General features: G+C 37.3%; 1 protein-coding gene across 4 annotated transcripts in view; it reads left to right on the top strand.

The window, feature by feature from the left end:
* Window positions 1-25,833, top strand: part of caskin2b (CASK interacting protein 2b) — a 91,800-nt gene that overhangs the window by 56,405 nt on the left and 9,562 nt on the right. For 2 of the 4 annotated variants that reach the window (XM_089128839.1, XM_089128838.1), the window contains exons 4-14: window positions 1,101-1,198; window positions 4,275-4,420; window positions 6,216-6,311; window positions 10,624-10,754; window positions 13,397-13,505; window positions 14,956-15,064; window positions 17,880-17,974; window positions 19,433-19,550; window positions 21,094-21,279; window positions 24,569-24,646; window positions 25,073-25,212. In XM_089128839.1, the coding sequence (XP_088984965.1) occupies window positions 1,101-1,198; window positions 4,275-4,420; window positions 6,216-6,311; window positions 10,624-10,754; window positions 13,397-13,505; window positions 14,956-15,064; window positions 17,880-17,974; window positions 19,433-19,550; window positions 21,094-21,279; window positions 24,569-24,646; window positions 25,073-25,212 (1,306 nt within the window). The remainder of the gene's footprint in view (window positions 1-1,100; window positions 1,199-4,274; window positions 4,421-6,215; window positions 6,312-10,623; window positions 10,755-13,396; window positions 13,506-14,955; window positions 15,065-17,879; window positions 17,975-19,432; window positions 19,551-21,093; window positions 21,280-24,568; window positions 24,647-25,072; window positions 25,213-25,833) is intronic. The other 2 variants (XM_089128840.1, XM_089128841.1) reach the window with 2 other exon arrangements.

The following is a 25,833-nucleotide window of genomic DNA, read 5'->3' as shown; positions in this document are numbered from 1 at the left end:
ATTACAATCTTCTCACTCCTGCCTTCTTCAACGCAGAATTATGACGTTTGTCGCGTATCAATGACGTGAGGGTCGGATACATGCGACCTGGCCGTTCAGATTGAAGTCGTATTTCAAAAGATCGGATACATATCGGATTTGGATCACATGCTCAAGTGGTCTGGGTTGCATTTGAAAAGATCGGATCTGAGTCGTTCAGACGTGGGGCAAAAAAATTGGAATTGGGTCGTTTCAGCCTGCAGTCTTCAGAGGATCACACACTACCAGACTTTTCACTACCAGACAACAGGTCATTGTTTTAATAACTTGACATTTAAAGATATTAAGGGGGATATGTAGGCTATTCAGCCACCGGTGCGTCGTTTATTCCAAAAGCACTACAGTAATGTTGTACTTGCCAAATCAAACTCGGCTCATTCTTTAAGAGGCCACTTGTGCCTCAAGTGACAGCTTCCCCTTCTAAAAGTGATATGTGTGCAGTAATGGTGAGGACTTCACAAAGACCAGATTCTGGAAGGAGATTTACGTCTGAAGTGTTTGAGGAGGGGTGGTTGAAGACAGCTCCTGTTAGAGGTCTTGCTTTGGTTTCGGCATGTCCTAGCGAAATACATCCGCCCCAGACAAGTAGCATTTCAATTTGTCACGCATTTCAGTAAACATCAGATCATACGAGGGCGTCTGTGCCCAGAGGACACAGTTTTTTATTGCCTGAGCTTGTGCTGAATTGAATATATCCCCCCCTTGTTGCCCTGATTCTTTTTTTGGTTGTCTCGTGAAAGCTTGTAAATTTCAGACTTTGGTCTCTAATTGTGCCACAGCTTGAGCAATACGAAGTACTTTTACTAGACATTGGTTTGTTGGCAATCTCACATGTACTGGAGTTTTTTATTTTTCCATTCTCTTTATGACCACTCATGGCCTCGAGTGTGGAATGATGAGGCTTTGGGATCAAATTAAGCTGATTAAAGTTATTGAGTGGATTCTTTATTAGTTGGCGGTAGCCTTCATCTTTCCCAAAAGTACTGTTTCTTAGTTGTCAATGTTTTTTGTGTGCTTTGGACAACTCTCACTCCATCTCTTTTTTTTTCTCCTCCACTCAGGTTTTCAGCATTGCATCATGCTGCTCTCACAGGCACTACGGAGTTGCTCTCCTTGCTGTTGGAGGCTCAGGCCGTGGTGGACATCAAGGATAGCAACGGTTAGAACGGTCTCCTCATTAACACCAAGAATGATGACTACAAAATAACGATAACTATAGAGCGTAGGTCTTCAACTCTGCTCCTGGAGGCTTACTCCAACCCTAATCAAACACACCTGAACCAGCTAGTCAAGCTCTTCAGGATCGCTTGAAAATCACAGACTGAAGAAGGTTGATATAAACTCTGCTGGGCAGTGGGCCTCTAGGAGTAGGGGACCATGAAGACCTATGCATGTGCCATCACCGTCGGACAGAGAGACTGCGGTTACGCCCACTGAGCGGCAATATTGGTTTTCAGCGTGAATGCCGCGACAAACGCACAAAATCTAATACTGTGCTCACACCGGACGCGGATAGCGCGTCAAATTCTAGTTTGACGCTTGACCACTTTGTGTTAATTCGCGTGTCAAGAGTGAAACTGTCGCGCGTAAAAACAAAATTTACCGTTGGCGGCCATTTTTTTATGTCGACCGAGCATTCATCGAGAGAGTCACCGCTCTATATTTACTACATTGTGGGGATCATCGTCGCCATATATCTGTGTCCACCGAACTTATGCACATGTATGTTTGTCTTTACATCATAATACTATTTCATATAATCTAGATATGGAATGAATAACATTCAATACAAAATGAACAGTTTTAAGTGATAAAATATTTGCTTTGTTGTGCATAATCCCACCATGCGTTTAGTCATGTTATAAAATAATTTATTGAAGCATCCAGATCCTTCACCACTTGAGCAAGCAACTAGGCTCCTGATTGGTTAACGCGGCGCAAATTCACGCCAAAGTTCAGATTTTTCAACTCGGTCAGCAGACGCGAATTCGCGCCAAATGCGTGAATGCACAAATAGCACTAACCAAATCATTTGCGCGTAATGCGCCAGACGCTCAATTCGCGTCATTCACGTGAACTTGACACGCGAATGAGGCGTATTCGCGTCTTCTGCGCTGCACTCTACGCTTTTTTCGCGCCGCAGGAATTTTTTACGTGTGTAACGCGTCTTTGCATTGACTTAGCATTGAAATCATTCGCGTCCGGTGTGAATGCACTATCACACATCTAAAATGGGAACGAGGTTTGAGATTTGACAAGAAATCTGAGGCATATTTTTAAAGACTGCCAAAAGCTACAGAAAAGAGAAGCAAATGGATCGCTGCAATTCACAGGAACAACTGGATTCCAGGCAGCGAATCTTAGATTTGCAGTTATCATTCTGGGTCAATATGCAAAATTTTGGGGTAAAATCATACCCATATATATTGTATTCTTATATATTGTATTGACTTACAATTTTTATAAAATCTATACAAGTTTTAGGGCTGAACGATATGACGACACATGTGGAATACTTGACTCTGATTGGTCAATCGTGCCATCCAGTGGTATGTTATTCCCAGATAACTAGGATAACCCAGATAAAATAAGCTCACACAGGCTCATCATGGGATATTAAAGTCAGCAGCGCTATACGCTTGCTAGGAAAGTTATTTCTTCGTGGAAGTTTTGCGTCTGGTCCAACTACACTGTAAAAACTATTTTCATGATTTGTAATCACAACATTTTTTCTTTTGTCAAATCAACTTAAATAATTTATAGTTCAGATGACATAATATTTTGAGTTTCTGATGATTAAGTCAATCTCCTTCATTGTAATAACTCAATTTTTACATTTCAATGAACTTTTTTTTCAATGAAATTTTAAGGCAACCAGGTTACTTCATTTTTTAAGTTAAACCAACAATATTTTTTTGCAGTGTATATCGAGTCCAACCTTTAGTTTAAAACGATAATCGTTTGTTTTACTCACATTTTCACAGTTTTCCCCCATTAAATCCAGTCATGTTGCATACCATCTTTAGCATCCACACCAACGAACAATATTGTTTTGCAGATTTGTTGTCTGTCACTTTAAATGCTCACGCTCAGGATGGATTCTGATTGGCTGTCAATGTTTTGGAAAAAAACCATTGGGAATATGATTCCAATGACATTGCTTCAGTGTGTTGTAACTTGTTATCATTTAGTTGTGGTGTGGACTCTGCTATTTTTTAACATTTAGAACCATTTTTAAACCGTGGGCCCTATTTTAACGATCTGAAACGCAAGTATCAAGCGCGAAATTAACTTTGTGGGCGGGTCTTGCGCGCTGTTGCTATTTTAACCGGTGGGATAAATGACTCTCGTGCTAGACGCAAGTTTAAAAGGGGTTGGTCTGAAGTAGCTTCATTATTCATGGGTGTGGTTTGGGCGTAACGGAAACAAACCAATCAGAGCGTCATATCACATTCCCTTTAAGAGCGTGATGAACGAGGTGCGCTTTTTCCATGGCGCAATACTATTTTAATGGCGCGCTTCACAATCGTTTCACAGCCGAGGAGATCGATGTTCTTGTCAGGGCCGTAAAAAAAAGAGAAGTGACATTGGGGATGGGACAAACCCACCCAAATTAGCTTCAGTTAAACATGCATATAATAATTTGGGTAAATGTGTAAGCTTTAGGCCTATTTTTCCCATCATCATGGACACAACAACGATTCCCCTCGTGTTTTAATAGTTTTCCTTATAATAATGTATCATTTACAAAAAGTAAAATGCATCTGTGTAGATGAGAGAATCATCTACTATGTTTGCACGTTGTTCACACTCTGTATTATGGCCAAGCATGCGCACTTAAAACAGCATCTGAATGAACGTGCAGCACGCCACTGACTTTAGATCAGGTTTTTTCTGGTCATTGGCGCAATTGTTTTCTGGAACTGTCAAAATAGCACCAGGGGTTGTTTGCGCCAAAACACGCCTCCTTTTTGCGCTGACCCGCCCAGGGAGCGCAAGTTCATTTCCTAGTTTACCGAAGTCCGTCTGTGGAGGGAAAAGCCCACTTTGGGCGGGTGCAAAAGGGTACAAAGTCATTTCTGGGGTGCAAGATAGGGCTTTATCGGTATCATATTGGTCATCATCTTTGGTTTTGGTGTGAACAAGCCTCAACACATGAATTGAAACACAAAATGTAAGAATTGCTCACAGAACTCTGAGTTAGAGGTTGATTTGTTGTATGTTTTGTTCTGCAGGGATGCGGCCGCTGCATTACGCAGCATGGCAGGGGAAAGCTGACTCGGTGCTCATGCTCCTGAGATCAGGGGCCGCGGTCAACAGCGCGTCTCACGACGGGCAGATCCCACTGCATCTGGCCGCTCAGTACGGACACTATGAGGTGGTGCGTATCCGCTAGCCCGGTCTCAGAGGCTTCAAAACAGTTGCTGGTCTCAGACACTTCACAAACACAAACAGCAGAACAGTTTATCCCTTCTGGAACGAAAATACATTTCCCATATAGCCTATGAATGATCAATATATCATAATGTATGACATTTTTGTATTCAGTTATACAGTTCATAATATATTGATGTATATGTGATCAGATATGGTACTGCATGTGTAATATATTGCATATGTTTACTCAAGCAAAATAAACACACATATATATAGAGAAATATATATAATGTCTAATTTTTAATTATTTACATTATAAATGTCTCTTACTTTTTAAGCTAGTTAACACTTAATTTTAACTAGGGCTGGAAAATGATTAATCGCGATTAATCACATCCAAAATAAAAGCTTGTGTTTACATAATATATGTGTGTGTAGTGTGTATAATTATTTTGTATATATAAAACACACATGTATGTATATATTTAAGAAAAATGTGTTATTAATATATCAAATATTTATATTTATGTATAATATTAATTTTGTATAAATATATATAAAGTATATACATGCAAATATTTCTTAAATGTTTACATGCATGTGTGTTTATTTATATATACAAAATAATTATACACAGTGCACCCACATATATTATGTAAACACAAACTTTTATTTTGGATGCGATTAATCGCGATTAATCGTTTCCCAGCCCTTATTTTAACATTTGCTTTCCTTCAACAGTCGGAAGCAAAGCATGCTGGGAACTAGAAATCTGTTGAATCACATTATGTGAATGTGTGATTCACATTTTAACATTTTTATGGGAACATGTATGTGTAATATACGTACAATAAAGGATAAACATTGTGAATATTACATGTAATGTTATTTTTGATATTTTTGATATGTATTAATTAGGGCTGTCAAACGATTAATCGCGATTAATCGCATCCAAAATAAGTTTGTGTTTACATAATATATGTGGGTGCACTGTGTATAATTATTTTATAGATATAAATACACACACATGCTTGTGTATAATTAAGAAATATATTCATGAATATACTGTATAAAGATTTATATACAATTTATTTATATATAAATACAAATATTTCATGTATAAATAATATTTTTTTCTTAAATATACATGCATGTGTGTGTGTTTATATATAAAAAAATAATTATACACAGTGCACCCACATATATTATGTAAACACAAACTTTTATTTTGGATGCGATTAATCGCGATTAATCGTTTGACAGCCCTAGTATTAATATATAGCCATACATTGGTCAATGCATATATTGCTGTATATTGAGAAATATAAGCACTAGTTTCCTATATGTGGAACTGTATCGCATTATATTTTGCAGTATATTCCCATATATGTTTGTTCAGTAAGCTCTCTAGCGTCAATGGGCCGGCCTGACATTGTTCAATGTTTTTTCTATATAACAAACTTTCCCTAATTACTTTGTTTAAAACTGTGCTTCTATAAGCCAGCCCAGTCGGCCCTACAGAGAAAACTGTCTAGTCCATCCCTGTTTGAGAAGCAGTGTTGTTGGAGACCGCACCTGCAGATCATCTGACGTCAGCTCACTGAAATGCAAAGAAATATGATATTTGCGCTGCGACATCAACAAGTCACCCCAGATTGTTTTGTTTTTCTTTTTGTGTGTATGTACAGTATTATTGAGGGATAAAGATAATCTGCCTGTTTTTATGATTATGATTATGATTATTTTTCTGTCTCTCGTAACAAGCTAAACATAATTCATCTATTCTTTCTGTTTATCAGTCTGAGATGTTGTTGCAGCACCAGTCGAACCCGTGCGTGCTAAACAAGCCTAAGAAGACCCCTCTGGATCTGGCCTGCGAGTTTGGCCGGGTGAAGGTCAGTCATCTCATCTCTTGTTTATGAGCATTCTTCATGTGGTATGTCACAACAACATCACTGTTGCTATGACTACTGTGATCTCATAAATCCTGTGATCTGATGTGCGGTTGATAACATGTCCAGTAGAGCAAATTGAGATTTGTTTTGTTTCAAATATATGGACAATTCTCCCTTGATTCTACATAGACAACTAAACATAATAACCATGTGTTTTACTAGAGGCTCTGATAGTAATAAAAAATTAATAAACTTTAAGTACCGAAAGAATTTAGAGTAGGGATGGGCGATATATTAGCGTTTGCGAAATACCGGTAAAAATTTTCCTCACGATAAGAATTAGGCCATTTGTCCACCACAGCGTATTTAGCCAGCTTAAGACGCCGTGCTTTGGGCGCTTGAAAGCGTTTTGGCATTTTCCGTTGAGACGTTTTGTTGCTATGAACAGTAACCCCACAGGGGTATTGTTTTATTACGAGCCCTGTCTCGATCTCGGTTTGCCAGCAGACGCTCCTTTGTTCGGCGTTTGTTAAAAACTACTGTCAGGATTTACTAAACACACCCAGTGAAAAATGAGCACTGAAAAGATGTGGACAGGGTCATGTTTGACCTCTGACCTTATTTGAGGTCGACCGATATGTTTTTTTTTCACGACGATGCCGATACTGATCTTTTGAAATCCGGGTCGGCCGATGGCCGATTAATGCTGCCGATTTATTTTGGCCGTTGCTTGGTTTTTAACCACTATTTGAAAGATAAAATGTAAAAGAAATGCTAATTACTTAAAATAGACAAACTTTTTTAAACAAAAACATTTTATCCTCTCAAAAATAGGGTTGGGTATCGAGAATTGAGTATCGATTGGAACCGAGACTAACTTTTCGTTTATCCCGGAATCGTTCAAAAGTTAAAATTTCGATTCCTAGTTTCGATATTCACAGTCCGCCGAGCGGAAGAAGAAACCGCTGAACAACACCAACGAAGAAGCGTCTACCGGAAGTGTTGGCATAACCGCGCGAGTCGAACATGAGTAGCTTACGTCGGCGGTCCAAAGTGTGGCTTCACTTTTCTAAAAATAACGAAATCTCGGCAAAATGCAAAATTTGTGACAAAAGGAGTATTTTTACAGAAGGAGTATTTCCTTCAGAAAGGCCGTTGGTTAGCAAGGTTAGCTAAACTTTTTGACCCTGCCTCTTAAAAGAATCGGAATCGAGAATCGTTAGGAACCGGAATCGAAACAAGGAATCGGAATCGGAATCGGAATCGTTCGAATTCAAACAATACCCAACCCTACTCAAAAAATGTCCTGAAACATGTATTTTTGGTTTGTTTTGTTTGTTGGCAGACAAAGACAAATGGACATAACCTAATTATCACAAAAAAGGAGAAAAAAAAACTTTAAATGATTTAATTTTTTATATATAAGATTTACTATATTTTATTTTATTTAATTTAACTTCTAACAATAACGTATTTCACTAGTAAATTGCTGTTTAACGTCAAAAACAACCACCGGATGGGAAAATTATTATATATATATTAGTCTACAGTGAAATACAGTCACACTTTAGACTGTTTGGCCAGCATTTTAACCATGTTTAATCCAGCTACTATCTAACGGTCAGTGTTGTGCCTGAACGCGTTCAATGAACGCGTTAATATTTAGGTCTGCTGCTCACTCGGCTGGAAAATGACTCTAGCGGCAACGTGCGTCAAACACGTGTTCCACGACAACACCAGGCTGCCCACAGATGCGCCTGCCTAATAATCGGCTTGATGTACGTACTTGGATATAGTCCGATACCGATTATATTAAAAAATGACAAAAATCGGCCGACCGATTAATCGGTCTACCTCTGACCTTATTGCATATGCATTTGAAGGAGTTTCTCTTTCAGGCGCAAATTGTATGGGAGGAGAGTATTTAAAGGTGATTTAAGGTTTGCGCTCGTCAACGTACTAGTGTTTGCTCCATTATTTACCACCCCAAAACAGCACATCTTAAACCAGACGCTAATAAATCTTGGCAGATTGCGTTGGTAATGATGGAAATGATGCGGCCGATATTAGGCATTTTCTGAAATATCGTTATCGGCAGTTATAATGGCCGATAAATGAATATGTCAAAAATAAAATAAAAACGGACGAAACACGCTTGAACCATGTCATGAGTGTTGGAGTTGTATAGTTTGTCCACCAGAGGGCACTCTACACCGTTCCTGTTGGCAACACTCGTGTATAACGCGCCACACCTGCTGATAAAGGTAGCTTATAAGGCAATGTAGGGACTAATTATTATTTTATTTATCAGAACTTTAATATAGTTTGATGTTCCTCCGTTCTGTTGTGACCATAAAAGAAATAAGTTTCTTTTTAAAAATCATTATCATATTATTTTAGTTAAAACTCATAAATAACTACAAATAACTAATGTTAGGGAAATCTGTTAATGTTTTGTTGTGCGTTTCTGGGAAAAGATTTTTAAACAATATCGGCCGATATATCGGATTTTAAAACCAACAAGTATTTGTATCGGTATCGGCCTTCAAAATCCTTTATCGATACACACGTCAAAGTAGCCCGAGCAACTTTTCTCTATTTATGGATATGACTAGACATGGATGGGCGAGTGACATATGCATGCGAAATCTGTCCCGACAGGTTTCAAATATAAACACCAGCAGTTCTATCAAAGACAAAAACATGTTTTGGGTGAGGGATATTGACTATGTGCTGACTCATTATTTACATTCTGTAAATTATTAACAGAAAATGGCACATGCAAAATATAAATTGACATCATACCTGTGTGCACAATCACATTCATCTCCCTCTTCTCTCTCTTTCTGCCCTGACTGTGATTGTGTGTGATTTTTTTTGTGTGTGTCATTCGTTCTCTCAGTGAATAAGAGCTCAGAGCTCAGTTTGACATGTTCTCGCACACACATGCCCAGTGGTGTTTGATTTCAGTTCAGCTGTGTATTCAGGCCTTTTGGAGGTGTTACTTTAAGGCCAGTGTGTGTGTGGTATTTAATCAGCTGCTGTATTGAGGTATCAGGGTGCGGCTGAAGCAACTGGATCAAGTCTTTCTCAATGCACAGCATCTTCAACATGACAAACGACTGCTTTCAATGCGTGCTCAATGAAGAAGAATTCCAACTTTATTACAACCTGTCAAAAGTGTAGTGTATTGCCATGAAAACTATCAAATAAAGAATTACCAAATAGTTAATTTTGCTCAAAGAAGCTTTTACTTTTTAAACTGTTTTTTTTCCCCATGCATGCTCCACTTCACTCCACAGTATCCCATAATCCCCAGTGCAAGACAGGTCAGACGCTTGACTGACGCTCAAACTGCAGAAATCAACTGAAACGTCTCCTCTGCTCTATTAGTTTGTGGCCCAGATGTTTTTGGGTGTTAATGGTCACTGGGACACATTAGCATGAGCTCATGTGTGTGTTCTAATAACCACATTTTAATCTTTTCTTAACACCCATTTTACTGGACACTTTCATCCAATATTTTTTCAGTTTTAGTATAAAAATTAGGTACTAGGTACTACATACGAATTAGAATTTACTTTGCAACCGTTAAAAAAAATGTTCTCGAGGTATGAATGTGTGTAGTATGAATAAATTCGACGTACTACATCCACCATGTTTCGTCCAATAATTTTTCTCTTTATGAGTGCTGTTGCGTTAATTCAGACATACTGCTCTTTTGGCATTACATTTTTCACATACTATAGTCCTCGGACACAACGTACATTTATTTATTTATACATTTATTCCGTTTAATGCCACAGTTTATGTAAGAATGGATTTGTTTAAGAATTTAGGAATGAGGGCTATTGAGAATAGTGCAAAATGTGTAAATAAGTAAAAGTAGTTTTATCAAATACAATACAATATTTTATAATATTTATTCATATAATATAATATATATTTTATAATATTTATAATATAATATATATATATATATATATATATATTTTATAATATAATATATATAATATATAATATATATATAATATAATATAATATATATTTTATAATATTTATAATATGTATAAAAATGTTATTTTAGTTGTTATTTATACACTGCTATTGTGTTTATTTAGAATTTTATTTTCGGGTTTCATTTAGTATTATTTTTCAATATTTATATTTGGTTTTAATTCGTTTTTTTATTTCAGTTTTAGTAATTTAGAACTACAATTTAATGTACTAATTTCAAGTTGACAAGGCATCGAGTTTGTTTTAAGGTTTTTCATTGTTTTTTAATTTAATGATTATTTTGTCTCTCTTGTAGGTGGCTCAGCTGTTGTTGAGCAGTAATATGGTTGCGTCTCTATTAGAGGGGAATCGGAAAGACGCTTCGGACTCGAACTGTAACACTCCTCTACATCTCGCCGCACGCAACGGACACAAGGATGTCATCTGGTGAGCTTTTGAATAACTTGTGTGTGTGGCATCAGTCTCAGCTGTGTCGGGCTGTCCTGTCTCTGGAGAGCTGCATGTGTGTGTCCACTCTCTTGTGTGTTTAATGCATTGACACAGCATTTCATTCTTGGCTGATTTCAGTGTTAGTACAGAAGCACAGCTGATATATTGTAAAAAATACCCTTATAAAAAAGTCTGATGGGATGAGCCACATTCAAAACTGATATCTAAACCTGTAAACATAAGTTCATTTTTTTGTAATATTGTTTTTCCTGAGTTGATTTGACATTTCTCCAACTGAATGTAAATTAAAAACAATTAACAGAGCTAACTAAACCAGCATGACAAAACGCTTACACAACAATGCGCAAAATACAACACACTTGCGTTACATCACGAGTTACATGCTTCGCAACATGTTTACGACACTCAAATTGGTTTCTTGAGCATGACAATGAGTTGACTGTACTAAAATGGCCCCCACAGTCACCAGATCTCAACCCAATAGAGCATCTTTGGGATGTGGTGGAACGGGAGCTTCGTGCCCTGGATGTGCATCCCACAAATCTCCATCAACTGCAAGATGCTATCCTATCAATATGGGCCAACATTTATGTGTGTAGATTTCTGTGATTTTTAGATCAAACACACACCCCTTCCAGACACTGTACACACACAGCAGAGGATGAGACTGGGGAAGTCAGCGCTCTTCCTTTCTCTCTGATTTACGTTCCCCGCTAGATCGTCCCGAGGGAGAGGAGTGTCCCAGTCTCTCTAAATATGTGTGATCATCACCTCTATGTGGGATCTGTCTGAGATCAGTGTGTGCTTGAGAGTGAGTTCAACAATGCTTTGAGTCATCCTGGAAGACACACAGCACTTCCTGTCTCACATCAAACTCTTTTAGATCGTATCAGAGAGAGTTACAGTTCGCATGAAACACTAAAATCAAACAAAATAATAATATATTACATTGAACCAAATTAAACAAAGCCTGTTTTAAGAGCACTATGATTACATTGTAACATTATTTTTATGACAATTAAGCACATTTACCAATAAATTCTCATGATAAATTTTAGAAAACCTTTGGTAAATCACAATTATGACATAAATCATTTAAATTGTGACATTAAAAAGGGCTTTATGACTTTTTGTGTCATCATTTCAACATAATTGTTTTTAAATCATAGAAATATGACTTAGTATCTCATCATTTTGACATTTTAACCCTCTGTGGTTGTTCATTTCAGAGTCACACTCGAGGTGTTCGGGTCCAAATGGACCCAAAGGGCGGGATTCATATTTAAAAAAAAAAAAAATCATGATTTTTTTTTTTTACTCATTTCTTTTTTTTTCTTCTTCTTTTCTTTTGTGGTGTTTTGAGAAAATTTCAAAAAAAAAAAAAAATGTATAATTATTATTAATGCAATAATTATGACAAAATTTCCCCCCATTGAACATAATAGAAAAAATATAAAAATTTTTTTTTTTTTTTAAAGCTGTATTTCATTTTAGAGTCAAGCCTAGGCCTCATAAAAGCAATTTTTGAAATGAGATGGATGCCATCTGGTGGACAAACTGAGCATTTTAAAAATGCAAAACATGTATAATCTGAATTTTTTGGTGTGTTTGTGTATAAAAGTGTGTTTTTGTGTGTGTGTGTGTGTGTGTGTGTGTCTGGATGTGTCAGTTTTGCACTCTTGATGTTTTATAGATTCACCCCTTCACTGTTGTGTGCTTTTTTTCAAGATTGTGGCTGATTTGTAGATTGTACGCACAAAAAACTAATTTCCAATTTCCCATTCATTTTCCATGCGGGTCCATTTGGACCCGAACACCCCAAGGGTGACTATTTTTTTTACAACCACTTAGACTATTCACATCCTGTCCCCAATATTTTTGGGTGTTCAAATACCAAATACCAACAAAGTCACCAAATTTCGGACCATTCCGAGGAAGCTGTGATTTTTAAAAAAAATGTTATTTAAATTCTTCGGGTCCATTTGGGCCGAACAACCCCAGAGAGTTAAGTTATAATTCTGACTTTTTATATCGTGAATCATGCTTTCGTTAATCATATTTCTTTCTGGCATGACAGAAAATGTGTCAGGACGGGCTTCCATACATTCTCATTTTGTATTGTAAAAAATATCTTACAAATATTTAAAGTGTAATTTTTGTATTTAATATAATATCATGACATTTATTTATTTTATTTTTAATAAACAACATAATGAGACCGTAATGAAAATCACCACACAAAAAACACATTAAATTTCACACAGTGACATTTGTCCGGTTTTGTTCCTTAGTTTAGTTTGCATGGTCGTGACTCGTGACACATCATTTGTGTGTGTGTGTGTGTGTGTTTTCTACGGCTGTCACGCTAACAGATCCCCCAATGCCTGGCATTCCCAGTGAAATTCCATCCAGCATTCCCACAGATGAGCGTTTCTGATTCTGCCGTGTGTGTGTGTGTGTGTGTGTGTGAATTCCACAAGTCTGTGTGTGTTATAGGCCCTTCAGTGTGTAAATATAACACAGAGTGCTAAAGAGCAAGTCGTGTCCTCTCTTTGGAGTAGTAGTAGGACACGGCCTCCAGTCCATTCATCTAGTTTCCATCATCTCTCTGTCTCCAGGCTTCTCCTGAAAGCCGGCATTGACATCAACAGAACCACTAAAGCTGGAACAGCGCTCCACGAGGCGGCCCTCTATGGGAAGACAGAGGTAGTGCGGCTTCTCCTGGACGTAAGTTCATCTTTTTCCCTCAGCATATTTATATTCTTATTAAACTATTCTTAGTAACGTCCCCTCATGTGCTTCTTTTTGAGAATATTGTTTTGAGAGAAAAACCCGAAAGGATGATAAATCAAGTCCCACCATAACTTTTGTTGGTAACACTTTAGGGGTGTGCATAAGACTAACATGACACCTTCATAATCATGACTTGACATATGTCTTGAATATGAAGGAAGTTTTATGTATGTTTGTGACAACTGTCATTAAGTGTCATTCGCTCAGTTATGACATTTTTAATGCAAATACGACATTGTTTGAGATGTCTTTGTTATGATACCTTGACATCATAACAACTTGACATTAGAGCCCGACTGATAAAGGATTTTGAAGGCCGATACTGATACAAATATTTGTTGGTTTTAAAATCCGATATATCGGCCGATATTTTATTTTAAAAAAAAAATCCAGATTACTGTAACTTTAGATATTTGTAGTTATTTATGAGTTTTAACTAAAATAATATGATAATGATTTTTAAAAAGAAACTTGTTTCTTTTATTTTCACACCAGAACGGAGGAACATCAAAATATATTAAAGTTCTGATAAATAAAATAATAATTAGTCCCTACATTGCCTTACAAGCTACCATAATCAGCAGGTGTGGCGCGTTATTCACGAGTGTTGCCAACAGGGGCGGTGTAGAGTGCCCTCTGGTGGACAAACTATACAACTCAAACACTCATGACATGGTTCAAGCGTGTTTCGTTCGTTTTTATTTTATTTTTGAAATATTCATTTATCGGCCATTATAACTGCCGATACCGATATTTTAGAAAATGCCTAATATCGGCCGATAATATCGGTCTGGCTCTACTTGACATTACTAAGACAACACAACCTGTCATAAACATGACATAGCAGATTAATTATCAAACTTAAGAATAGGGCTGGGTATCGTTTAAAAAAATTCGATACCAATACCGATACCTTGATTTCGATACCGGTTCCTGAACGATATTTTTTTCGATATCAATTTTATGAAATCCATTTTAACAAGATTACACAACACATTACCTCCTTAGCCAGTGCGTAAAGGAACATATTTTTTTTATTTTGTGTCGTTTTGCATTTGTTTGAGTACTGATTTAACAAGTTAACCCTTTAGGTATCGAAATCTGGTACCGAACAAGTCATTTTTCGATACTCGCTAGTATCGAGGCAATTCGGTCGGTACCTAAAAAGTATCGAACTCGGTACCCAGCCCTACTTAAGAAACCACCTAGCTTTATGGGTTAACGTTACATTAAACTGTCAGGTGGTTGGTTTTGACATTGGCTGTCATGAAGCCATTTTAACTTTTTCAATTTGTACCACTGTAGTTGAAGAAAATGGATCACGCATTCCACAAAAATATTATGTAATAAATAATAACATTATAAATGTTTCTTATAATGGCAGGCCGGGATTGACGTAAATATCCGCAACACTTACAATCAAACAGCCCTGGATATCGTCAACCAGTTCACGGCGTGCCACGCCAGCAAAGACATCAAGCAGCTCTTACGAGGTGAGATGCAGTCAGACGGCCAGTTGTGTGAGCTGAAGTGTGTGTGTTTGTGTCTAACAGTGTGCATGTGGAGTGTGTTTGTCTTTGGTTATGGGAGACGTGGTAAGCAGCTGTTTAAACTCAGGATTATATAACCTGCTGATTTCTCCGGAGAGATTTGAGTGCATGAAAGTGACAAAAGACATCTCCTGTGTGTGTGTGTGTGTGTGTGTGTGTGTGTGTGTGTGTGTGAAGATGCATACCACAAATCTGTGGAAAACGTGGATTTATGAAACATAAGATGGGGCCCGCACACAACTTGACTTCATACGCAAACACTTTTTTTTTGAAACGGTAGTGCTGACGTGGGACAATGATGTTATTTTTGGGACGAATTTAGCCTTCTGTATTTATTCTCTTTATAGATACGCCCTTTTATTTGTAATTCATGAAGTTAAAATGAGTAGTTTTGTAATTTTATCAACTCAATCATTTTTAATTCGCTTATGCTGTATTGTATTGTAGTTCTTTCCCTCACTAAAGTCGTTAAGCACACAAAAATCAAATTTTACTTGCTTTTAATTAGTCATTTCGTTCATTCAGACTGACTGAATGAAAACAAGAGGCGGGATTTATCTCATCAACCAATCATATCCAACTATAACCAATCCTAGAGCGATGGAGGCAAACTCTCTCCAATATTTACAATTTCAACTGCTAGCTTGTCTATATTACATGCTAAACCTTTAACTATAACATCAAGATTCTCTTGGGTTGGGTTGTGCTCTTCTATTGGGTTGTGTTGTGAATTGTGTACTGATAGATTTCGGATTTGAACTTTATTTCCACATCAACCAAATGAACCAGTCTAATGTCAAACAGACTCGACACACACTAAAAGCTCTAGGTCTTCGTAAACACACTTGTGCCCTTGACATTAAAGTGTCTGACGTGTGATCTTGAATGTGTTCTGTAACATTTCTTTTTATTTATTTATTTCGATTTGTAGCAGTGGATATAAATAAGTATTTGAAGTCAATGTTTATATGAGCCAGTCACGGGCCCGTCTGCTTTAACCAGCGCTGCTCCCCAAACCTCAGGGTTAATTATTGATCCAGCCAGCCTGCCGTGTGTCCGTGTGTCAGCACATTCCTTCCGCTGGAAAGAAAAAATCACAGAAATCACACGCTGAGGAGTTCAAATGGCGGGATCTCGCTAAACTATTTTTTAGGAACATTACGTTTTCTTTGCATTGAACAGAAAGTCTCATTAATGAAATCTTTAAAAGCATGCAAAAAACATACATAAAAGCACAATATATATATATATATAATGGGAATATGTGCATAAAAATGAAGGAAAAGAAATACAAATAAATGTACCTAAATGTGTAAGTAAAAAAAGTAAACAAAACTATACTGTATACACTTATAAAGTAAGATTCATTTTTTTCTTTGTAAATTTTATAATATTAAACTTTTATCATTTTAAAAATGAAATTGAACATTTGAAAATGAAAAATTGAGAAAAAATGTGCATTTTATGATTATTAAACAGAAATTCTCATTAAGGAAAGCAGGAAAAACTAGCAAAAAACATGAATGAAAGCAATTTATATATATATATATATATATATATATATATATATATATATATATATATATATATAAATGAAAAAATGTTTATATACGAATATATATATTATATACAAATATATATCGAAATATATATATATATATATATATATTAGGGCTGTGCAAAAGTTAATTGCAATTAATCGCATCCAAAATAAAAGTCTGTGTTTACATAGTATATTTGTGTGTGCTGTATATAATTATTTTGTATATATAAATACACACACATGCATGTATATGTTTAAGAAAATGTGTTATTCCTATATAAAATATTTATATTTATATAATATAGATTATGTATTTATATATATATATATACAGAATTTAAGCGCAAATAATTCTTAAATATATACATGCATGCATAGGTATTTATATATACAAAATAATTATATACAGCACACTCAAATATATTATGTAAAACAGACTTTTATTTTGGATGCGATTAATCGCAATTAACTTTTGCACAGCCCTAATATATATATGATATCGAAAAAAATATCGTTCAGGAACCGGTATCGAAATCAAGGTATCGGTATTGGTATCGAAATTTTTTAAATGATACCCAGCCCTATTCTTAAAAAATTGCATTTAGGTATTATATATATATATATATATATATATATATATATATATATAATACCTAAATGCAATTTTTTAAAATTTTAAAATAAAAATTTAATATTTAAATATATCAAATATTGATATCCAATATTTATATCAAATTTAAACATTCCACACACACACACACACACACACATTCTTATTTATTCAAATTTTCGACTGAGATATACGTCATAGCATTTTATATAGTGATAAAACGTTTTTTTTTTCTTTGTAAATTTTTTAATATTACACTTGTATACTTTTAAAATTCAAAATATATATTTTTATACGATAAATAAAGTTTATTTGAAAATTTAAATTTGGGGAGGAATGTTTTAAATAAAAAAAAGTAATGCAGAAAAATGTACCGGACCTATGCTTTTTAACATTTTTGTAATAATATACATATATGAAATACTGTATGTAGCCTCTATGTGTGTGTATCATTGTTTAATTCTTCCTTTTGATTTTGGTGTGGATGAGTGTCATTAGACTCGGCGATGTAGTGTAATGTTTGTGGGATTGTACAGTGTCTGAACTATATGAACTTGTGGTGTTTTGTTGTATCAACACAGATGTGTGTGTGTGTGTGTGTTCAGAAGCTACAGGAGTTCTTCAGGTCCGAGCTCTGAAAGACTTCTGGAACCTGCACGACCCCACGGCCCTCACCATACGCGCCGGCGACGTCATCACGGTACTGCTGATCACATGACTTCATTAAACATTTGCCGTGTCCGAAATCGCCCCCTACCCTTACATAGGCCACTATCTAAAGGGACAGCCATTTGTAGTGGTGTCCGAAACCATAGTGCACTTATTCAATCCCTCAATGCAATGACGAGTCTACAATTGATGTACGCTTAATGGCTAGAGAATACCCACAATGCACTTTGAGAGTCGAGTTGAGTCCATACATTGATAATCATGATTTTTTTTTTCATGATTCTCCCAATTTTCCTAACAGACAGCTAAACAAAAAACATTTAATTTATCAGAGGGTCCGACAAAATGTTAAAGGAGTAGTTCACTTTAAAAAAAAATTTGCTGATAATTTACTCACCCCCATGTCATCCAAGATATCCATGTCTTTTTATTCTTCAGTCGAACAGAAATTAAGGTTTTTGATGAAAACATTCCAGGATTTTTCTCCATATAATGGACTTCAATGGGAACCAAACAGTTCAAGGTCCAAATGAGAGTTTCAGTGCAGCTTCAAAGGGCTTTAAACGATTCAAAGGGCTTTAAACTCTTCGAGTCATGACCCAAAAAAAGATTTGTTCATTTTGATGAACGAGTTCGAACAGGAGAGTCACGAACGCGCATCCCAGAACAGAGCAACGCGACCATTTGTGCTTATAAAACTTAAACTTTTTTATTTATTTTTTAATTGACCGATCGTTTCGCATGATAAGACCCTTATTCATCATCTGGAATCGTTTAAAGCCCTTTGAAGCTGCACTAAAACTCTCATTTTGACCTTGAACCGTTTGGACCCCATTGAAGTCCATTAATCCTGGAATGTTTTCATCAAAAACCTTAATTTCTTTTCGACTGAAGAAAGAAAGACATGGACATCTTGGATGACATGGGGATGACAAAAGTTTTTATAAAAGTGATCTACTCCTTTAACAGACGTATGGTGAATCATTGTCATTCAGGAATAAGATCGCGTGGGTGTTTAAATCGAGATCAGTGTTTGCTTGTCTTAAGTGCTGTGTTTCCTGTTAAACTGAACTGAAACTTAAACTTGAACCAGATTTTCCTCTTCCACCGAGTTTTAATGGCTCTGTCTGTTCCATCGCCTTGGTTTTTAAAGCTCGCTAAAGATAAACTCACAAGTGTTTATTTGTGACCTCGAATCAAAGCAGATTTCCACACAGCATTGTTTCACAGGAAAGGGTGGGCAGAACATAAGAAGGGTCGAATACTGGCGTATTTGGTGAGCTGCTGTAATGTTGCAGCTATTGTACGCCTGTAAGTGTTTACTTAGGGTGGGAGGCTGGGGTCATGTTATCGAACTTTCAAAGGCTTTCAGATCCCGCATTGTCTCTGAACTCCCGACCTCTGTTTTGACTGGTTGTCAAGGACGTGAAAAACTGCTGGATTAGGAATGAGGTCAGTCAGTGTGACGTCAGTGTGTTGTGATTGGCAGGTGATCGAACAGCATGTGGACGGACGCTGGAAGGGCCACATTCATGACACCCAGAGAGGAACGGACCGAATCGGCTACTTCCCCCCCTCTATAGTGGAGGTCATCAGCCGACGCTCAGGTGCAAATCATAACCTGAATTCTGATTGGTTGTCCTTCTTAACTCTCACTTTTGGAGTCTCACAGCCTATATTTTTTCATTTTAGGGATTTTATTACCGCCATTAACCCCACAAATAACAGTTTTTGCTTTCCTGAATCGATAACATGCTGACTTCTACAACCTAGGCGTGTCTCTTTCTTCCATCTCTGCTTCTCATGTAATAAATGGCTGCGTCCCAGAGCTGAAAAACACTGCCTCCGCAGGCGAAAGTAGATCATGTCACATCCTGTTTTTTGAAAGACAGCACTGCCTTTGATATTGAGGAAATTAATATTGCTGTAATTAAAGGTGCAGTGTGTAGATTTTAGCAGGATCTAGTGGTTCGGATCCGAATTGCAACCACCCGCCGCTACGGTGGCCAAAACAGGACAAACATGTCGTCGTCTGAGCAGCCAGTCAAGCAATGAGGTTTCTTTGCAAAAATTATATTTACTTAATTATTCAGTAAAACGATATGCATTGCACAGTAGCGAAGCAATGCCAACAAATAAGGTGCACTTTTTTATGCAAATTCTGAAAGTAAGCATAAATGGTCCCCTGTTGCATTACATTACAAAACCAGTAAAACCAATGCAATTTATTTTTGTTCTATAATATTTATTCTTTGTAATTTAGTATTTTGAGACAATTTGATAGAATGTATTAATATTTATGCAATATTTATAGTCTATTTTTGCCATGGAAAAATATTTTCTCTATATATATATTATTTTTTTCAAAAAAATATTAATGCTGTATTTTAGTTTAATATAGAGTCTAGGCCTTCAGAAAAAAAAAAAAATTTAAAGAAAATTAGCACCATCTGGTAACAGTATCGAGAAAAAGCGTAGAATCATAGTGTAACCACTAGATGGCGTACAGCTCTCTATGGAGAAGCATGTGAATTCCCCAGATGTTTATGAACACATTTTTTTTTTTTTTGGTGGTGGTGGTGGTGGTGGTGGATTTGAATATATAGTTGAAACAATCTCAACGATTTTTTATTAAAAAAATGTAAAAATAAAATAAATAAATAAAAAATTGTGAATTTTTGTGTTTTTGTCAATTCCATTATATATATATGGAGAAAAATCCTGGAATGTTTTCATCAAAAACCTTAATTTCTTTTCGGCTGAAGAAAGAAAGGCATGGACATCTTTTATGACACGGGGGCGAGTAAATTATCAGCAAAAGTTTTTTTTTTTTAAAGTATACTACTCCTTTAACATGTCGCGGTGTAATAAAAACATTACGGTTCATTTTGTAAGGTCTTCATACACCCCTCAAAACAAAGTTATTATAATGCATTTCTGAGAACATAAATTTTACACACCGCACCTTTAAATCTTTTCGCTGTTTATTTGTCGATTATTAACCCATTATGCTTGCTCAGTCTGTCCGAAATGAGGTACCGTCATGCGTCAGCTGTCTAAGCGTTGGGACGCAGCCAGTGTTCATCTCTAACCTCCATCCGCTTGCGTTAACCCTCTGCTCCTGTCATGTGTGTGTGTGTTGTCCTGTAGGGGGCACCCTGTTACGACACGCCTCTCTGCCCTCCCAGAGGCAGCAGCTGCTCTCCAGGTCCGCCCTCAGTCCCAGCTTGAGTCTGAGCGGGGGCGGGACCCTTCAAACCGACGACTCCTACAGTCCGTACACCCCTAACCCACACCTGGTCCTCCCCCACACCAACGGTCTGAGCACCAACCCAGGTATAGCACTCGCACCCGCCTCTAAGGGTGCCGTCCTGTTTCCACCCCGCATTAAGACACTAGTGGTGAGCTGAGACACACACGGTTTCCACCTGGTATTAATACGCAATTGAAATGCTTCTCCTGGGGCCATTTGTTTTCGTATTTCATTGAGACACTCTACTCTTATTTTGTCACACTCATATGAATACTATCGACTGAGCGATCATTTGTGGCTGTTTCGACTACATGAGTGGCTAAACTGCAAAAGCACACTGTGAAACAAAGAAGGTTACGTTGTTTTGTTTTGTAAACTTAATATTCACCTTCATATTGAAGCGGTGTACATATATGTAAATTAGAGCCCGACCGATAAAGGATTTTGAAGGCTGATAGCAATACAAATATTTGTTGGTTTTAAAGGACAACTCCGGCGCAAAATGAACCTTTGGTCTAATTGCACATTGTTACCTATTCAACCGTTATCTGAGATTTTTTTTCATGATTGCCGAATGTAAATAGTTTTATCTCTAAAAACAGTTTAGCCTATAATGCTAGTATAACGCTAGTCTATAGGGCATAGAGTAATGACAAATAAAAATCGCTTTTTATTACCACTAACAAGGCTCAAAATAGCCCCACACCAACACGGTAGCACAATAAGGATCCATACATTAATACCGAAGCATTGAGAACTTTGTCAGTGTCCATACCGTTTAATAAGAAGATATTTTATACACACAGTCAACTTTGCGAATACAGGAAGAAGCCATCTTTGAAAAATAGTCTCTACCAGTCGATCTACGAACGCCGATCCAAGTGCGCTGGTGAGATGTGAATAAGGTGATAAGGTGAGCGCGAACAGTAGGCTACGTGTACATATTAAAGAGAAGAAAATGGTTCGTGTTTGTGTTTCTTCCGGAAACAACGGACCATATAAGATTCTGCACAGTTCAGCGCACTTGGATCGGCGTTCGTAGATCGACTGGTAGAGACTATATTTTAAAGATGGCTTCTTCCTGTATTCGCGAAGTTGACTGTGTGTATAAAATATCTTCTTATTAAACTGTTTGGACACTGACAAAGTTCTCAATGCTTCGTTTTGCATGTAGGGATCCTTATTGTGCTGTCGTGTTAGTGTGGGGCTATTTTGAGCCTTGTAAGTGGTAAAAAAAAGCGATTTTTATTTGTCATTACTCTATGCCCTATAGACTAGCGTTATACTAGCATTATAGGCTAAACTGTTTTAATAGATAAAACTATTTAGATTCGGCAATCATGAAAACAAATCTCAGATAACGGTTGAATAGGTAACAATGTGCAATTAGACCAAAGGTTCATTTTGCGCCGGAGTTGTCCTTTTAAAATCCGATATTCCGATATATCGGCCGATATTTTTTATTTTTTTTTTTAAATCCAGATTACTGTAACTTTAGTTATTTGTAGTTATTTATGAGTTTTAACTAAAATAATATGATAATGATTTTTAAAAAGAAACTTGTTTCTTTTATTTTCACAACAGAACAGAGGAACATCAAAATATATTAAAGTTCTGATAAATAAAATAATAATTAGTCCCTACATTGCCTTATAAGCTACCGTAATCGGCATGTGTGGCGCGTTATTCACGAGTGTTGCCAACAGGGGCGGTGTAGAGTGCCCTCTAGTGGACAAACTATACAACTCCAACACTCATGACATGGTTCAAGCGTGATTCGTCCGTTTTTATTTTATTTTTGAAATATTCATTTATCGGCTATTATAACTGCCGATAACGATAGTATGGAAAGTGCTTAATATTGGCCGATAAATCGGTCTGGCTCTATATATATGCATATCACAGCACTATTGACGTTAATGGATCCATGTGTTTTGCCTTAAAGTGACAGCAGCCTAATATAGCAGCTGTGTCATTAATGTGATTCTAACTAAAGAGAAAGTGACATCTCGATTAAATTTGTAACCCTCGTTCCCTGAGGAGGGAATGTGTATCGAGAGTGACCGACTGAAAGGGAACTTACTGCTCTTGACTGAATAACTTTTAATTAGCTTTAATAAGAATAAATGTATATTTAATTCATACAATGTTCAGCTTTAATAAGAATACATGTATATTTAATTCATTCAATGTTCATTAATGAATGATGGCCTCACATTGTGTAACACTTGAGTTTAAAGGGATACTCCACTTTTTTTGGAAATAGGCTCTTTTTACAACTCCCCCAGAGTTAAACAGTCGAGTTTTACCGTTTTCGAATCCATTCAGCCGATTTTCTGATATTTAGAAGAATATCAGTAACCAGACAGTTTCTGGTCTCATTGACTTCCATAGTAGGAAAAAAATATACTATGGGAGTCAATGAGACCAGAAAGTGTTTGGTTACTGAAATTCTTCGAAATATCAGAAAATCGACTGAATGGATTCGAAAACGGTAAAACTCAACTGTTTAACTCTGGGGGAGAGGTAAAATGAGCCTATTTCCCCCCAAAAAGTAGAGTATCCTTTTAAAACAAAAGGCTTAAAACAGCACAACTAAAGCAGATAGTGATTGGACGAGCCACATGCTAAGCTGTGAAATGGCTGATATACACAAACCCTTGAATGCTACATTTATCATGCAGGCTGCGGTGTTGCCCACACATCTTGTATCTCCCATTGCTCTCGCTTATAAATGGGAGAAAGTCCTGCCCTACTAAAAGCAACACAAAAATATCTACAGCAATAAATATGGTGTATCAAAATGCGTCTAACATTGCACTGCACATGTGACCATGGGCCAAAAAACCAGCCACAAGTCGCACGGATATATTTGCGGCAATAGCCAATAATACATTGTGTTAAAATTATAGATTTTTCGTTTATGCCAAAAAATCAGTAGGATATTAAGTAAAGATCATGTTCCATGATGATATTTTGACATTTCCTACCGTAATCGTAAATATATATAAAAAATCACCCTCAGATTGCAGATATTGCAGAAAAATTGTCCTAACCCAACAAACCATACATCAATGGAAAGCTTATTCAGCTTCCATGTTATGTATACATCTCAATTTAAAACCCTTGTTGTTTTTGGTAAGACCCTTGTGACTGGTTTTGTTGTCCAGTGTCACATATGTATAGCCAGTAAGTGTTCTGGTTTTGGACCCCGTGGTTCTTCTAGACGACCGATATAATCTATCTTTGCATATAAACACTATACAGTGGCACACACTCATCCGAAGGCCCTGATTTGGGATGCACACCCTACATGACCCTCCCCCACTAGACTGAGGCCAGTGGCCCAAAAAAAGTGTTTGTGTCCGCTAGGTGGGCCTCCCGGCGGTCTGTCCCAGCACATAAGCCCCAGCATGGAGGACGTGTGGGTTTTGCGGAACTCCTGCGCTGGTAAGAACCGCTGCACTCCCCTTTTGCTGAAACGCTCCTCCCCTGCGCCCCCTACTGGCTGCCACCCCCTCCCTGATTGGCTGGCCTGTCGGACACCACACAAACCCAGCTGGTGTGTCCAGTTGCCAATTCCCTGTTAGAGTACTCCCGCTCCCGTAGCAGACTGTAGGTTGTGTGCCGTCGTCTTTAAACCCCATCACCACATGCCTGTGGCTTTTCCCTGCTCCCCCACCCCACCCTGCCTGCTGCTTAAGTAGAAATACAGTGGGTACGGTGTCCTCACGGCTGTGGAGTGGCACTGCGGCATGGCAGTGCAGTCGGCCGCTGTGATGCCATGGCGTGTTAAGATTGCAGTTACTCATTGGACTAACTCCTCTCTCTCTCTCTCTCTCTCTCTCTCTCTCATTCTCTCTCTCGTTTTCCCAGCGGGGGACAGGAACAGTGTGGGCAGCACTGGCAGTGTGGGTAGCACTCGTAGCGCAGGCAGTGGCCAGAGCACAGAAAGCAACAGCACCCCCAACGGACCACAGCAACACCAAAACGTCACCAACCCTGACACCAGCAAGGTAACCACCCATGATGCTTTGAGAGAAAGACAACCCTAAGGCTGAATCCGAAATCGCTCCCTATATCCTCATATAGGGATTTGTTCTAGGGGACATCCAATTGTAGTGGTGTCTGAAACCATAGTGGACGTTATCGAGTGCACTCGTTCAATTCCACAATGGTTATCGACCATCCAAATTCGCTTTTCAAGTGAACTGTATTGGTGGACTAATGTAGGGAATAGGGATTGAGGGTTTAGGGGGCGACTTCGGATTCAGCCTAAGAGTATTGAGTCATAAGGACTGATCTAAGGACAGTTGCTATTAGAGGTAGTAGTGAGTGATAATTAAATTTGTGAAATGAAATAATGAAATGTGATTGAGCAAATAAAAATGTAACATTTTGGTGATCATCTCAAAGTGCTAAGTCAAGTCTATTTATATAGTGCTTTTCACAATATAGATTGCATCAAAGCAGCTTCACAGTATCAATCAAAACATAATAACAATGTTCGTTTCTTAGTGGAAAAACATCCCCGTTTGGTAGTGGCAAAGAACCGAAAATCTCCATGAAGTGACCCAATTGTGTCCTAAAACTCTATGAAGTGACCCAATGGTGTCCTAAAACTCCATCAGGTGACC

This window comes from Pimephales promelas, chromosome 3, assembly GCF_988280905.1.
Source record: "Pimephales promelas chromosome 3, fPimPro1.hap1.1, whole genome shotgun sequence".
Lineage (NCBI taxonomy): Eukaryota > Metazoa > Chordata > Actinopteri > Cypriniformes > Leuciscidae > Pimephales > Pimephales promelas.
The sequence above is the reverse complement of the archived record's forward strand: the minus strand, read 5'-3'. Positions and strand labels throughout refer to the sequence as shown.